This window comes from Bufo gargarizans, chromosome 2 (assembly GCF_014858855.1).
Source record: "Bufo gargarizans isolate SCDJY-AF-19 chromosome 2, ASM1485885v1, whole genome shotgun sequence".
NCBI lineage: Eukaryota > Metazoa > Chordata > Amphibia > Anura > Bufonidae > Bufo > Bufo gargarizans.
In genome coordinates this window covers 726,594,730-726,610,025 of record NC_058081.1, presented here as the reverse complement: position 1 = coordinate 726,610,025, position 15,296 = coordinate 726,594,730, and the positions used below count along the sequence as shown (strand labels likewise).

At 46.5% G+C, this 15,296-nt stretch overlaps 1 protein-coding gene across 1 annotated transcript; it reads left to right on the top strand.

The window, feature by feature from the left end:
* Positions 1-3,461: 3,461 nt before the first annotated feature.
* LOC122926389 (phospholipase A2 inhibitor gamma subunit B-like) lies at positions 3,462-8,280 on the top strand. The gene is made up of 4 exons (XM_044277763.1): positions 3,462-3,680; positions 6,095-6,247; positions 6,945-7,088; positions 7,853-8,280. Exons 1-4 carry the CDS (start codon positions 3,479-3,481, stop codon positions 8,278-8,280), a joined length of 927 nt encoding a protein of 308 aa, XP_044133698.1. The 5' UTR covers positions 3,462-3,478.
* The last annotated feature ends 7,016 nt before the right edge of the window (positions 8,281-15,296 follow it).

Below are 15,296 nucleotides of genomic sequence, written 5' to 3'. Positions count from 1 at the left end.
CAGCGACAAGGGTCCGGCAGTCACTGATAGCCGGACCCCTGCTGTATGCGCCGTATTAACCCTAGATGTGCCGCAGTCAGCAATGACCGTGGCCTGTGCAATGTATGGGGAGGGAGCAGCCACCGGGTCCCCGCGCAGCTGAGACGGAGCCCAATGGCAGGAAGGCAGCCAGATGCCTTCCTTAGACTTCGTGGCTGTCTTCCGTGAAAGCCTGTGAGCAGTGGTGACTCTAGGAACAATATATAGGGGGGGGGGACATAAGATACCACAGTCAAAAATGGGGGGCACTAATAATTTTCACCACTAAATAAGTAAATTTAAATAAGATTACAAAATAGGAGAGTATTGCGGTCTGCAGGGATAGCTTTTTATTGTACTATCCTAATACTTAAAAGACAAGTTTTCAGGAGTTTTCCTTTCTTCCTTGGTTTTGCTTCAGACCTGAGAAAGAGAGAAACACTCTCCAAACCGTTTCTTTATAGTTTAAAGCAGTTTCAGCAAACACCAGGGCGGTGGAAATAACCCCATATGTTAAACAGACGCTCACGGGCTTATTCACAAAAGGGTGAAAAGTTTGGAGAAGGGAACAATCTAGGACAATATACCTGAATAGGAAAGTGAGCTGAATTGGAGAATTTATTTCAAATCAGCCATGTTGTCCTATATTGTTCACTTCTCCAAACTCTTCACCCTTTTGTGAAATAACCCTGTGGGTGTTGTTGGTGTGTGCAACTAATACTACTTATTCTGCTGGTAACGCAGAATGCGGCGGTCAGTACTGTACTACTAACCCCTCCATCCACCCCTACATTCAGGGTAATACAGCGCCTCATACCTCTTCCATCCAGTGACGTCTCTTTGATGTACAGTCGTGGCCAAAAGTTTTGAGAATTACATAAATATTGGAAATTGGAAAAGTTGCTGCTTAAGTTTTTAGAATAGCAATTTGCATATACTCCAGAATGTCATGAAGAGTGATCAGATGAATTGCATAGTCCTTCTTTGCCATGAAAATTAACTTAATCCCCAAAAAACCTTTCCACTGTATTTCATTGCTGTCATTAAAGGACCTGCTGAGATCATTTCAGTAATCGTCTTGTTAACTCAGGTGAGAATGTTGACGAGCACAAGGCTGGAGATCATTATGTCAGGCTGATTGGGGTAAAATGGCAGACTTGACCTGTTAAAAGAAGGGTGATGCTTGAAATCATTGTTCTTCCATTGTTAACCATGGTGATCTGCAAAGAAACGCGTGCAGCCATCATTGCGTTGTAAAAAATGGCTTCACAGGCAAGGATATTGTGGCTACTAAGATTGCACCTCAAACAACAATTTATAGGATCATCAAGAACTTCAAGGAAAGAGGTTCAATTCTTGTTAAGAAGGCTTCAGGGCATCCAAGAAAGTCCAGCAAGCGCCAGGATCGTCTCCTAAAGAGGATTCAGCTGCGGGATCGGAGTGCCACCAGTGCAGCACTTGCTCAGGAATGGCAGCAGGCAGGTGTGAGCGCATCTGCACGCAGTGAGGCGAAGACTTTTGGAAGATGGCCTGGTGTCAAGAAGGGCAGCAAAGAAGCCACTTCTCTCCAAAAAAACATCAGGGACAGATTGATCTTCTGCAGAAAATATGGTGAATGGACTGCTGAGGACTGGGGCAAAGTCATATTCTCCGATGAAACCTCTTTCCGATTGTTTGGGAACACAATTTTGCCCAAAAACACATGAATAACGAATGGAACCAAAACACCATCCAACAGCAACTTCTTCCAACAATCCAACAACAGTTTGGTGAAGAACAATGCATTTTCCAGCACGATGGAGCACCATGCCATAAGGCAAAAGTAATAACTAAGTGGCTCGGGGACCAAAACGTTGACATTTTGGGTCCATGGCCTGGAAACTCCCCAGATCTTAATCCCATTGAGAACTTGTGGTCAATCCTCAAGAGGTGGGTGGACAAACAAGAACCCACTAATTCTGACAAACTCCTAGAAGTGATTATGAAAGAATTGGTTGCTATCAGGAATTGGCCCAGAAGTTGATTGAGAGCATGCGCAGTCGGATTGCAGAGGTCCTGAAAAAGAAGGGCCAACACTGCAAATACTGACTCTGCATAAATGTCATGTAATTGTCGCCTTTGAAACTTATGAAGTGCGAGTAATTATATTTCACTACATCACAGAAACAACTGAAACTAAGATCTAAAAGCAGTTTAGCAGCAAACTTTGTGAAAACGAATATTTGTGTCATTCTCAAAACTTTTGGCCACGACTGTATACAGGCTCTCTGCAGCCCGGAAATAGCCATTTTTTTTATGTGATTCGCTGCGAATAGATTCGGGTCAAACCAAATGTTTTCAAAAAATTCTGAGAACCGGCCGTATGGAATTTTTGAAAAATGTGTTAATCTCTAGTGAAAGTGTCAATAGTCTGGAGGCTGGTAAAAGAGAGACTAGAGGCTGTGGAAACATGTCCCCTAGCATACTTTTGTAGGATCATGATGTCACCAAGATGATGGAGGGAATGTGACTAAGGCTGTTTTGTAGAGGTCTGCGAGCTGTCAATAAATCGCTGTTGGTGGGTTGCAAGAAACATCAGCTCAGAGGAGAGACCATATGATTTGGGCTAAGGGAAGTCTCAGCCTCTGTATATACACTGGGCATGGCTCCTTTCACCTCAGTACCATGCAGTGTACATTATTTTAGGATTTCCAGTCGTAGCCATGGTGTGTGATAGGGACATATTGTGCTCTACTAATAAGTATAGCTTCATGTCTAATGAGGTTAACCAGTCTACTTAATTAAACCTGGGCGTATCCTGTATAATAAGTGTAATATACAACCTGGAAGCACATACAGGACTGTAAACGTGTAATATCACCTCCATACAGTACATACGTGACGCTGACCTGCGCTGTCTGCAGTGGGGTAGACATTCTGCTACTTATTAACGTACATAGTGTTACAATTCCTCCTGATTTTCCAGTCCTCTGCTTTCTGTTAGTGAATAGTTCTCTCTGGTGACAGGAGTGTTCTGTCCCCACATGAAGGCGAATGAAGATATAACTGATAATGACTGTATCCACGCAGTGGAGCAGACCGGACCGGCAGGTGCTCAGGTTAGATGGATCCAATGTAGAGACGGGAATGAAAACAACGTGGATTTATTTGATCTGAAACAACGACAATACTGTAATGTACTAGTGGTATTGATGCTGTCCTGTAGATGTCTTTCCTGAGGATAACTGCTGGTCGAAAGCTGATGCCTTCACAAGCCCAAGAACGTTAGAATATCAAGTCACACAGCTATGCAGCACTGAAAATGGCTGCAGGAAGTGACATGGACTAGGGCAGCTAAAAACTACGACCAGTAATAACAAAAAGAAGAAATATTTACTGATAAGAGCAGAGGCGTGCAGCGTGCAATCATGGCCAGCAGAGGGCAGCAAATAATAATTAATGATACAGTGTATGAATAAATATGAGGAGAACAGCACAAGGAGTTGTAGTTCTTAGGCTTCATTCTCAGACTATCCCTGTATTGTCACTGTGCTTGTGTCTCGCAGGTCTTGCTCTCATGTGTATAAGCTGCACCAGTACAACTCGAACTCCATGCACTGGATCTGCGGTCACGTGTGCCTCCACTGAAGACGTCTGCACCTACATCTTCACCGAAACCAAAAGTAACTGTCCTGTAATACAAGATTTACTTTCAGTTTTATCTTTTTTTCTCCTTCCTTCCTTTCTTTTCTTTTCTTTCCTTCTCCTTTCTTCTCTTGATCTCACTCTCTTCCTTCCCTCTTATCTTTATTTTCTCTCCCCACTTTTATTTCATCTCTTCTCTTCTTTTTCTCTCCCATCCTTTCTTCGCTGGTCTTCTCTATCTCCGGTCCTTTCTCTCTTCGCTTGTCTTCTTTCTTTTCCTTCCTTCTACCTTCTCCTTTTGATCTCACTCTTGTCCTTCCCATCTTCTCATCTTTATTTTTCTTTCTTCACTCTCATTTTTCAATTCACTGCGATTGATAATGTAGAACACTAAACAAGAAAAATAAATAAATAAATGTCAGACTATTTAGTGTCACGTGTCGGGGGCCCAAGGCAGAGCTCCGAGATGTCATGCAAACAGGACACCGGCAGAACAGACCAAGGACCCACAGAGAACTTTATTACAAATGTAATAAAAAGACACGACAGTAGGCAGGTTAGGCAATAGTGGTAGTACTACCACAGAACCAAGTGCACTGGCAGACCAGAGGCAAAACCCAGAGAGCGGAGAGTCAGTGAGCCCCGTTTTTGACAGAGCCCCTGGTGGTGGGGATGAACTGGGCCGAGGGCTCCCTTTTTGCACATCCAGGAAGGTCCTGCTACACTTGGCCCCTACCTGCAGAGAACCTGGCTGGTGAACAGACAACAGAACTGGAACCCAAGCAAACACAGGACATGGAACAGATGACAAGACAAATGGGAACCAGCTCAGAAGCAGATGCCTGGACCCCAAGCAGAATGGAAGCATGGGGTCTCAATCAGAGCTGCACACAGACTAGAGATACTACACAGACTAGAGATACTACACAGACTAGAGATTCCCCCTCCGGGGAAGCCAGGGACCCTCTCACGAAGTCAGGACAAACACGGGATGGGAACAGAAGTAGAAAGGAACTACAGGCAGAAAAGAACAGACAAGGATCAGAAGCAGTAGACACTGCCAGACAGGACATGGGACAGAATACATCAGAAGCAGTTTAGCACTGCTAGGCTACACATCATACAGGACAGATACAAAACATCATAGAACAGGTAACCACAACATCAGACAAAGCAGCAACAATGCAATACCAGGTGACACCACAAACAAGGGCAGATAGGAAAAAAAACCTGGGTCAGCAGCAAGGGGCTACACCCAGTAAGCCACAAGAAAGACTGACCACAAGCCCCACAGCTCACAGATAGATATAGCTGCATAACGAGGGCACCTGACAAGCCACACCCAGGAACAGATCAGGGGAAGTTCACCCCATCAAAACAGGAGTATCAGAACCACAAAACACACAGGCAGCAGTACAGGACGTCGCCCCTGGCAACCAGCATACACATAGTCCACTGCAGCCAGTACACCAGAGCACAAACAACCTGTGTCACAGTGACAAACAGAAAGGCATCCATATTCAGACCCTGTTCACACACAAGGCCTCAGCCAGCACGCAGTCCCAAGCAAACAGCATACACGGGAGTCAGCCTGCAGCCAGTACGCGAGGGAGCCTGGAGCCAGCTTAGATGGCACCAGAGACATGAGCCACAGAGATGCAGACACAGGAATCCACAAACACAGGCCACAGTTCACACACTACACTGCAGCCAGCATGCAGTCCCAAGCAACCAGCATACACAGGTGTCAGTCTGCAGCCAGTACGCAAGGGAGCCTGCAGCCAGCCTACACGGCCACAACTGTCAGCGTGAACCACACCGTGACATTTAGATGATCGATACATACGATAGTCCTGAAGATAATTAAATATGGGTATGGGGTTAGGGTCATCCACAATAAATATAACCCATAATCCCCAACATAAAGTGCACACTAGTGCACAATAATTTAAAAGGTTTCTGTTAGGGGGCTCTATACTGGCCTGCAAGATAAACTCTAAAAAAGGAGTTGCAGGAGAGTGAAGCTTCCCCTTCCAGGTGTCCCAACGTGTTTCCCCCATTGAAGGGTTCCTCTGGGGACGATGCCACCTCAGTAGATATATAATAAACATGACAAGCACGTTATAAACATGCTAGAAATAAACCAGAGAAATGCTTCACAGATAATTAGTCCCAGGTTGGGTGGTTACCCCTTCTGGCTTATTTTCTCTCTCTTCACATTCGTCTTTCTCGCTCTTTCGGTTCTCCTTTCATATCTTTCTCTCTTCTCCCGTCTTCTCTATCTTCTCGGTTTTCCTTCTTAATCTTTTCTTTCCATCTCCCTTCTTCTCTTGATCTCACACTCCCCCTTCCCTCTCATTTTCTCTCTCTTCACTTTCATCCTTTCACTTTTGTTATAATTAGAGGGTGGGAGACCGCACTGTTGTTAACCCTTTATGTGTTGATGATGTAGTCAGAGCGCACAGACTAACGACTTACACCGTTGTGCGAGGATGTGGACAGTCGTCTGAATGCAATCGGAAGAGTCTCAGCAATCAGATCATGACGGTAGAAATAAACACCGCCTGCTGCAAGGCTGATAAATGCACTCCAGTAGCACCAATAGGTATTTGACTCCCCACCCCCCCACCTAGATTTTTATTTTTCAGTTCTCATGATGTAGAGATGAACTGTGTTTTAAAAAATTTGATTTGCTGCTTCACCAAATTTTATCAAGAAATTGTATTTGTTCCGAATTACTTTATAATGAATTGCATTCCATTGTATGGAGCGGGCGCAAAGACGGGGAACAGCGATCGTGCTGCCCCCATCATTTAACTCTACATTCAGCCCATCAGGGGGTTAATCAGGGGTTAAAATAAAAAATATATACACTCACCTCATTCATTTGATTGCGGAGAGGCCACCGTGGCCATCTTGATTGAAGAAAAGTGCCAATTGGGGTGCACATTGACATCACCACGCCTGCCCGCTCAACGCAATGACATGGTGACGTCAGTGCGCACAAAAATTGTCATGTTTTCTTCAATAAAGATAGCTGTGACGGGCTCTGTGCATTCAAATGGATGAGGTGAGTATGTTTTTTTTATTTTACTGCCATTTCAGGAAAATTTTATTCGTTACCACAAAGCGCCAAGAAATTCAGAGTCGGAGCGAAGCAAATTTTTCATGAAATTCAGATCAAATTCCACTTTGTTAACTTCGATTCGCTCAGCACTATCATGATGTATTACTATGTTCTTTTGTATTATTGAAATTACCCCATTGACTTATTTGTATATTTCTTAATTTTCTGATTTTAGTATCATCTGGAAATGCAAGTAAAAATGGTCTGATCTGCCCTTCTTGTTTCTCGGTAACATCTTCCACATGTGTGCCGGATACCAAAATTCAGTGCACGGGAAATGAAACCCGATGTTCTACATACTCAATAAGTACTACCACAAGTAAGTACAAAGAGATAGGAGAGGGGTGCCTTCTGTAAACAGCACACCAAGTGGCCACATATGGTATTACAACCACCACAAGTAAATACCAAGAGAAAGGAGTGTGTTCTGTAAACAGCACACCAAGAGGTCACATATGGTATTACAACCACTACAAGTAAATACCAAGAGAGAGGAGTGCGTTCTGTAAACAGCACACCAAGAGGTCACATATGGTATTACAACCACTACAAGTAAATACCAAGAGAGAGGAGTGCGTTCTGTAAACAGCACACCAAGAGGTCACATATGGTATTACAACCACTACAAGTAAATACCAAGAGAAAGGAGTGCGTTCTGTAAACAGCACACCAAGAGGTCACATGTGGTATTAGAACCAAAGGTAAGATCAGTAATAGGTGTGTGTTCTCTAAGTAGCACACCAAGTGGTCACGTGTGGCATTTCTAGTGCAATTCAGTGAGTCCTGCATTCCCTGAATTTAATGGAGGCCATTTTGGCACCAAAATTACAAAACGCAGCGTGGACCCAGCATGCATGTGAAACCTGCACTCCCTGAATTTTATGGTGGCCATTATTGCACATAGCAGGTAGTATTAAGTGTTAGGTTCCCGTCTTACAGGAGAGGTGCCAGTGCCTCATCCTTGGCCTTTACTCATGGGAGCTCACAAATCATATCAGGGCAACCTTCATGAATTACATTTCTGACCAATACTGTCTATGAGATTATGTTTTTCTTTTCTTTTTTTCTTTTTTTTTTCCCTAGAGCCCCCAAAACCAGTGCTGTCCATGGCAGGATGTGCCACTGAGAACATGTGCTCCAACTATACGGGCACTGCCACCTCCAGCGTCACCGGGAAAATGAATATAAGTATCGGATGCAGCAATGCCACAGTCAACCCTAGTACTGGCAGTCCTTCTAGTACACCGGCATCAGTCAGCACCAGTCGTCCAGCACCCATTACTACTGGCACCAGAACCACAATCCATGCCCTGACCCACACCGATATCGCCAATTCCTACCGGCACCCCAACAGCTCAGCTGTGTATTACACGACCCGCGTTACCTTTATGCCCACCAGCACCACACGTAAAAAAAGTGTCACTAGCACCAGCAATGGGGCTGCAAAACCTCGCTTTGGCCCCGCTCTTATTATGGCTGTAACATTCTTGGTGGTTAAGAATTTTCTTTAAAATAAAGACAGCGTGTAAATTTTACCATTTTTTTATAATGCCACAGTTACTGAAGAATATTGGGTAAATCATACTCAACTTTTAGATGCACTGATGCAGGAGGGAAGAGGGTATATTAGTCACATGGCCCTTTATGCCCCTTTACAAAATACACCGCTCCCATTACTGCCACTCCAACTTTACCTATAGGCCCCACCCAATTACTGCTGCCCCACAACAGGGCACAAGAATAGATCTGATGACGTAAGTCCTGGCACTACACACAATCAGGGAGGATTTCCCAGCACCTGTGATATTTGCCAACTGTTCATGAAGAGCGGGAGGTCTCCGGGAGCCTCCCAGACATTCCAGGACAGTTGGCAAGTATGGCGGAAAAATGCCTTAATCCTCTGATTTTCTTGGCTTAGAGCAGAGGTAGGCCCAAATTTTGGCCACAAATCATCATAGGGGTCCATGATGCTGTTAGTTCAGGTCATTAGAACCACAGTCAGGATTTATGCCCCAGAAACTGGCTAAGGATTTAAAAGTTTTTGTCTGGGTTCTGGATATTGGTGACTTTTCATTAGGATAGGTCATCATTATCAGATCAGTGGGGGTCCGACACCCGGTATTCCAGATGTACAAGGACCCCTGCCCATCTGCTATTGATAAGCTATCCTAAGGACAGGTGATCAGTTCCCAGGACCTTGACAACCCCTTTAAGATATTCGTACAATCTTACCTATATAAAGTACATTGAGCCAAGTTAATTGAGCCAGATATGGAGCTCAAGTAGAGTCCCTTTCAAAAAAGGCCAACCCATTTGTTTCAAACACCTGTATACAAGGTCGATCAATCTCCAGTTGTAAACTTTAAACTTTGCATGTACACTGTCCATACTGATCTGCAGGATTTTGGTCGTCCTGCGATTTCTGTGGAATTTATGTTAAAAAATGATGGTTTTATGGCTGGAATTTCCATACTTACTAACCTTTAAAACATGAATAGTGGGAGATTTGTAAACCTCTCCCCGTTCTGCGTGAAAACAAGTCCGGTTCACTGAACAGACCTTCAAAAAGCAGGATTGTTGGCAGGTTCACACTTTTTTGGGCTAAAATCTATGTTCTGGTGTTTGAAATCTGAAAACAAAATGCTCTAAAATGTTTTCTATGAGTCGCATAGAGTGGAGAGGTCAGGTGACCCTTCTCAGCCAATTAGCAGAGACGACACAAACAAAACAATAGCTGATCTTAGGGAGACTAGCTAGAAAAAACACTGTGGAGCCTCATTTAGGAGTCTCAAGAAAGCAATCCAAAGTGCAGAGCTCCCTGGGAAACAGTAACGTGTAAAATATCCGTGGAGCCCCAGTTATGGGTCTACAACACAGTGAAAGCCAGATATCCCTCAAAGGAAGGAAAACCAAGTAAAGGGGTGTCCCCATTATAGAGACCACCAGATCCACCATATCAAGATCAAGCCTTTTTCAAGCCTTAAAGTGTAACTGTCATTCTTTTTTTTTTTTTGTAATGTACAGGAGCAAGGATACAGACTATTTATGTAATATACTTTACTGAAATCATACTTTTCTACCAGAAAATTAGCTGTAAAGTGGTCCATTTTGAGCCCTAGCAACGTTCCTCTGTCTTCTGTTTACATAACAGTGGAGACTTGCTAACACTGTGTTATGTAAACAGAAGACAGAGGAGCATTGTTAAGGCTTAAAATGGGCCACTTTACAGCTATTTTTCAGGTTCGGGATCCGAACCCGACCCGAACTTCGTCCCGAACCCAAACCCCATTGAAGCCAATGGGGACCCAAACTTTTCGGCACTAAAAAGGCTGTAAAACAGCCCAGGAAAGGGCTAGAGGGCTGCAAAAGGCAGCAACATGTAGGTAAATCCCCTGCAAACAAATGTGTATAGGGAAATTAATTAAAATAAATAAAAATTAACCAATATCAATTGGAGAGAGGACCCATAGCAGAGAATCAGGCTTCATGTCACCCACCACTGGAACAGGCCACTGTCAGATATTTAGACCCCGGCACCCAGACAGAGGAGAGAGGTCCCATAACAGAGAATCTGGCTTCATGTCATAGCAGAGAATCAGGCTTCACGTCACCCAACATTGGAACAGGCCATTGTCAGATATTTTGGCCCTGGCACCCAGACAGAGGAGAGAGATCCCATAGCAGAGAATCAGGCTTCATGTCATAGCAGAGAATCAGGCTTCATGTCATAGCAGAGAATCAGGCTTCACGTCACCCACCACTGGAACAGGCCACTGTCAGATATTTTTAGGCCCCGGCACCCAGACAGAGGAGAGAGGTCCTATAGCAGAGATTCAGGCTTCATGTCATAGCAGAGAATCATGCTTTATGTCACCCAACACTGGAACAGGCCACTGTCAGATATTTTTAGGCCCCAGCACCCAGACAGAGGAGAGAGGTCCCATAGCAGAGATTCAGGCTTCATGTCATAGCAGAGAATCAGGCTTCATGTCACCAAACACTGGAACAGGCCATTGTCAGATATTTTTAGGCCCCGGCACCCAGACAGAGGAGAGGTTCATTCAACTTTGGGTTGCCCCGCAAAATAATGGTAAAATGAAAATAAAAAGAGGATTGAATGAGGAAGTGCACTGGAGTACAATAATATATGGTTAAGGGGAGGTAGTTAATGTCTAATCTGCACAAGGGATGGACAGGTCCTGTGGGATCCATGCCTGGTTCATTTTTATGAACGTCAGCTTGTCCACATTGGCTGTAGACAGGCGGCTGCGTTTGTCTGTAATGACGCCCCCTGCCGTGCTGAATACACGTTCAGACAAAACGCTGGCCGCCGGGCAGGCCAGCACCTCCAAGGCATAAAAGGCTAGCTCTGGCCACGTGGACAATTTAGAGACCCAGAAGTTGAATGGGGCCGAACCATCAGTCAGTACGTGGAGGGGTGTGCACATGTACTGTTCCACCATGTTAGTGAAATGTTGCCTCCTGCTAACACGTTGCGTATCAGGTGGTGGTGCAGTTAGCTGTGGCGTGTTGACAAAACTTTTCCACATCTCTGCCATGCTAACCCTGCCCTCAGAGGAGCTGGCCGTGACACAGCTGCCTTGGCGACCTCTTGCTCCTCCTCTGCCTTGGCCTTGGGCTTCCACTTGTTCCCCTGTGACATTTGGGAATGCTCTCAGTAGCGCTTCTACCAACGTGCGCTTGTACTCGCGCATCTTCCTATCACGCTCCAGTGCAGAAAGTAAGGTGGGCACATTGTCTTTGTACCGTGGATCCAGCAGGGTGGCAACCCAGTAGTCCGCACACGTTAAAATGTGGGCAACTCTGCTGTCGTTGCGCAGGCACTGCAGCATGTAGTCGCTCATGTGTGCCAGGCTGCCCAGAGGTAAGGACAAGCTGTCCTCTGTGGGAGGCGTATCGTCATCGTCCTGCCTTTCCCCCCAGCCACGCACCAGTGATGGGCCCGAGCTGCGTTGGGTGCCACCCCGCTGTGAACATGCGTCATCCTCATCCTCCTCCACCTCCTCCTCATCCTCCTCGTCCTCCAGTAGTGGGCCCTGGATGGCCACATTTGTACCTGGCCTCTGCTGTTGCAAAAAACCTCCCTCTGAGTCACTTCGAAGAGACTGGCCTGAAAGTGCTAAAAATGACCCCTCTTCCTCCTCCTGCTCCTCCTCCTGGGCCACCTCCTCTTCCATCATCGCCCTAAGTGTTTTCTCAAGGAGACATAGAAGTGGTATTGTAATGCTGATAACGGCGTCATCGCCACTGGCCATGTGGGTGGAGTACTCGAAACAGCGCAACAGGGCACACAGGTCTCGCATGGAGGCCCAGTCATTGGTGGTGAAGTGGTGCTGTTCTGCAGTGCGACTGACCCGTGCGTGCTGCAGCTGAAACTCCACTATGGCCTGCTGCTGCTCGCACAGTCTGTCCAGCACGTGCAAGGTGGAGTTCCACCTTGTGGGCACGTCGCATATGAGGCGGTGAGCGGGAAGGCCGAAGTTACGCTGTAGCGCAGACAGGCGAGCAGCGGCAGGATGTGAACGCCGGAAGCGCGCACAGACGGCCCGCACTTTATGCAGCAGCTCTGACATGTCGGGGTAGTTGTGAATGAACTTCTGCACCACCAAATTCAGCACATGCGCCAAGCAAGGGATGTGCGTCAAACCGGCTAGTCCCAGAGCTGCAATGAGATTTCGCCCATTATCGCACACCACCAGGCCGGGCTTGAGGCTCACCGGCAGCAACCACTTGTCGGTCTGTTGTTCTATACCCCGCCACAACTCCTGTGTGGTGTGGAGCCTGTCCCCCAAACATATGAGTTTCAGAATGGCCTGCTGACGTTTACCCTGGGCTGTGCTGAAGTTGGTGGTGAAGGTTTGTGGCTGACTGGATGAGCAGGTGGAAGAAGAGGAGGAGGAAGCCGAGAAGGAGGAGGAGGAGGCAACAGGAGGCAAAGAATGTTGCCCTGCGATCCTTGGCGGCGGAAGGACGTGCGCCAAACAGCTCTCCACCTGGGGCCCAGCTGCCACTACATTTACCCAGTGTGCAGTTAGGGAGATATAGCGTCCCTGGCCGTGCTTACTGGTCCACGTATCTGTGGTTAGGTGGACCTTGCCACAGATGGCATTGCGCAGTGCACACTTGATTTTATCGGATACTTGGTTGTGCAGGGAAGGCACGGCTCTCTTGGAGAAGTAGTGGCGGCTGGGAACAACATACTGTGGGACAGCAAGCGACATGAGCTGTTTGAAGCTGTCTGTGTCCACCAGCCTAAATGACAGCATTTCATAGGCCAGTAGTTTAGAAATGCTGGCATTCAGGGCCAGGGATCGAGGGTGGCTAGGTGGGAATTTACGCTTTCTCTCAAATGTTTGTGAGATGGAGAGCTGAACGCTGCCGGGTGACATGGTTGAGACGCTTGGTGACGGAGGTGGTGGTGGTGGTGTTGGTGGTACATCCCCTGTTTGCTGGGCGGCAGGTGCCAACGTTCCTCCAGAGGCGGAGGAAGAGGCCGAGGCGGCAGCAGCAGAAGAGGCCGAGGCGGCAGCAGCAGAAGAGGTAGCAGGGGGAGCCTGAGTGACTTCCTTGGTTTTAAGGTGTTTACTCCACTGCAGTTCATGCTTTGCATGCAGGTGCCTGGTCATGCAGGTTGTGCTAAGGTTCAGAACGTTAATGCCTCGCTTCAGGCTCTGATGGCACAGCGTGCAAACCACTCGGGTCTTGTCGTCAGCACATTGTTTGAAGAAGTGCCATGCCAGGGAACTCCTAGAAGCTGCCTTTGGGGTGCTCGGTCCAAGATGGCGGCGGTCAGTAGCAGGCGGAGTGTTCTGCTTTTGCCAACTGCTCCCTCTTTTGCTACACTGTTGGCTCGGTCTCACCACTGCCTCTTCCTCCAAACTCTGAAAGTCAGTGGCACGACCTTCATTCCATGTGGGGTCTAGGACCTCATCGTCCCCTGCATCGTCTTCCACCCAGTCTTGATCCCTGACCTCCTGTTCAGTCTGCACACTGCAGAAAGACGCAGCAGTTGGCACCTGTGTTTTGTCATCATCAGAGACGTGCTGAGGTGGTATTCCCATGTCCTCATCATCAGGAAACATAAGTGGTTGTGCGTCAGTGCATTCTATGTCTTTCACCGCTGGGGAAGGGCTAGGTGGATGCCCTTGGGAAACCCTGCCAGCGGAGTCTTCAAACAGCATAAGAGACTGCTGCATAACTTGAGGCTGAGACAGTTTCCCTGGTATGCATGGGGGTGATGTGACAGACTGATGGGGTTGGTTTTCATGCGCCATCTGTGCGCTTTCTGCAGAAGACTGGGTGGGAGATAATGTGAACGTGCTGGATCCACTGTCGGCCACCCAATTGACTAATGCCTGTACCTGCTCAGGCCTTACCATCCTTAGAACGGCATTGGGCCCCACCAAATATCGCAGTGAATTCTGGCGGCTACTGGGACCTGAGGTAGTTGGTACACTAGGACGTGTGGCTGTGGCAGAACGGCCACGTCCTCTCCCAGCACCAGAGGGTCCACTAACACCACCACGACCATGTCCGCATCCGCGTCCCTTACTAGATGTTTTCCTCATTGTTACCGTTCACCACAATAAGAAAAATATTATTTGGCCCAATGTATTGAATTCAAATTCAGGCCTTTTTTTACAGACACCTAACACTATCTGGCATCTATTTAGGTACCGTATTACACTAATACAGCCACAGCAGTAACCACAGATTTAGCTGAATATAAATTGTAGGCCTAGTATTTAGGCGCTGGGTGACAGGTATAGGTTTACTGACAGAATTAGACTTGGAAATTCAGGGTAGCGTGTGAAGTTATTGAGGATGACCCTATCCGCACCTTCAATCTAAAATACCCTTTTATGGATAGATTTAAAGGTGGCCTGATACAGCAGAAACCACTGATTTAGCGAATTGCTAAGTTGGGAATTGTATTTCAACCCAGAACAAAAACTGTGCTTTGGCGGACACTAAATGAATTGACCAGCCACAGCAATAACCACAGATTTAGCTGAATATAAATTTTAGGACTATTATTTAGGCGCTGGGTGACAGGTATACGTTTACGGACAGAATTAAACTTGAAAATGCACGGTAGCGTGTGAAGTTATTGAGGATGACACTATCCGCACCTTCAATCTAAAATACCCTTTTATGGATAGATTTAAACTTGGCCTGATACAGCAGAAACCACTAATTTAGGGAATTGCTAAGTTGGGAATTGTATTTCAACCCAGAACAAAAATATATCCTTCGCCAGACAGCAGACAGTAATACAATTGGCTAGCCACAGCTGAAACACCAGATTTAGGGTACTGCTATTTTGGCAATTGTATTTCACCCCTCAATAAAATAGCAAGCACAGCAAAGCCCCTGATGTAGGACATAGCAAAAAAAATAACCACACTATTGATGGTTAAATAGACTTGGTGGCAGCTTGTGCTGGCGCACTACAAGACACAAAATGGCCGCCGATCACCCCAGAAAAAAGTGACTGAAAAGCGCT

Coding starts and splice junctions, on each gene's coding strand:
- LOC122926389 (XM_044277763.1), top strand. CDS start 3,479: ATGAGGAGAACAGCACAAGGAGTTGTAGTTCTTAGGCTTCATTCTCAG. Junction 3,681..6,094: donor CATCTTCACCGAAACCAAAA/GTAACTGTCCTG, acceptor TTGATGATGTAG/TCAGAGCGCACAGACTAACG. Junction 6,248..6,944: donor CACTCCAGTAGCACCAATAG/GTATTTGACTCC, acceptor TTCTGATTTTAG/TATCATCTGGAAATGCAAGT.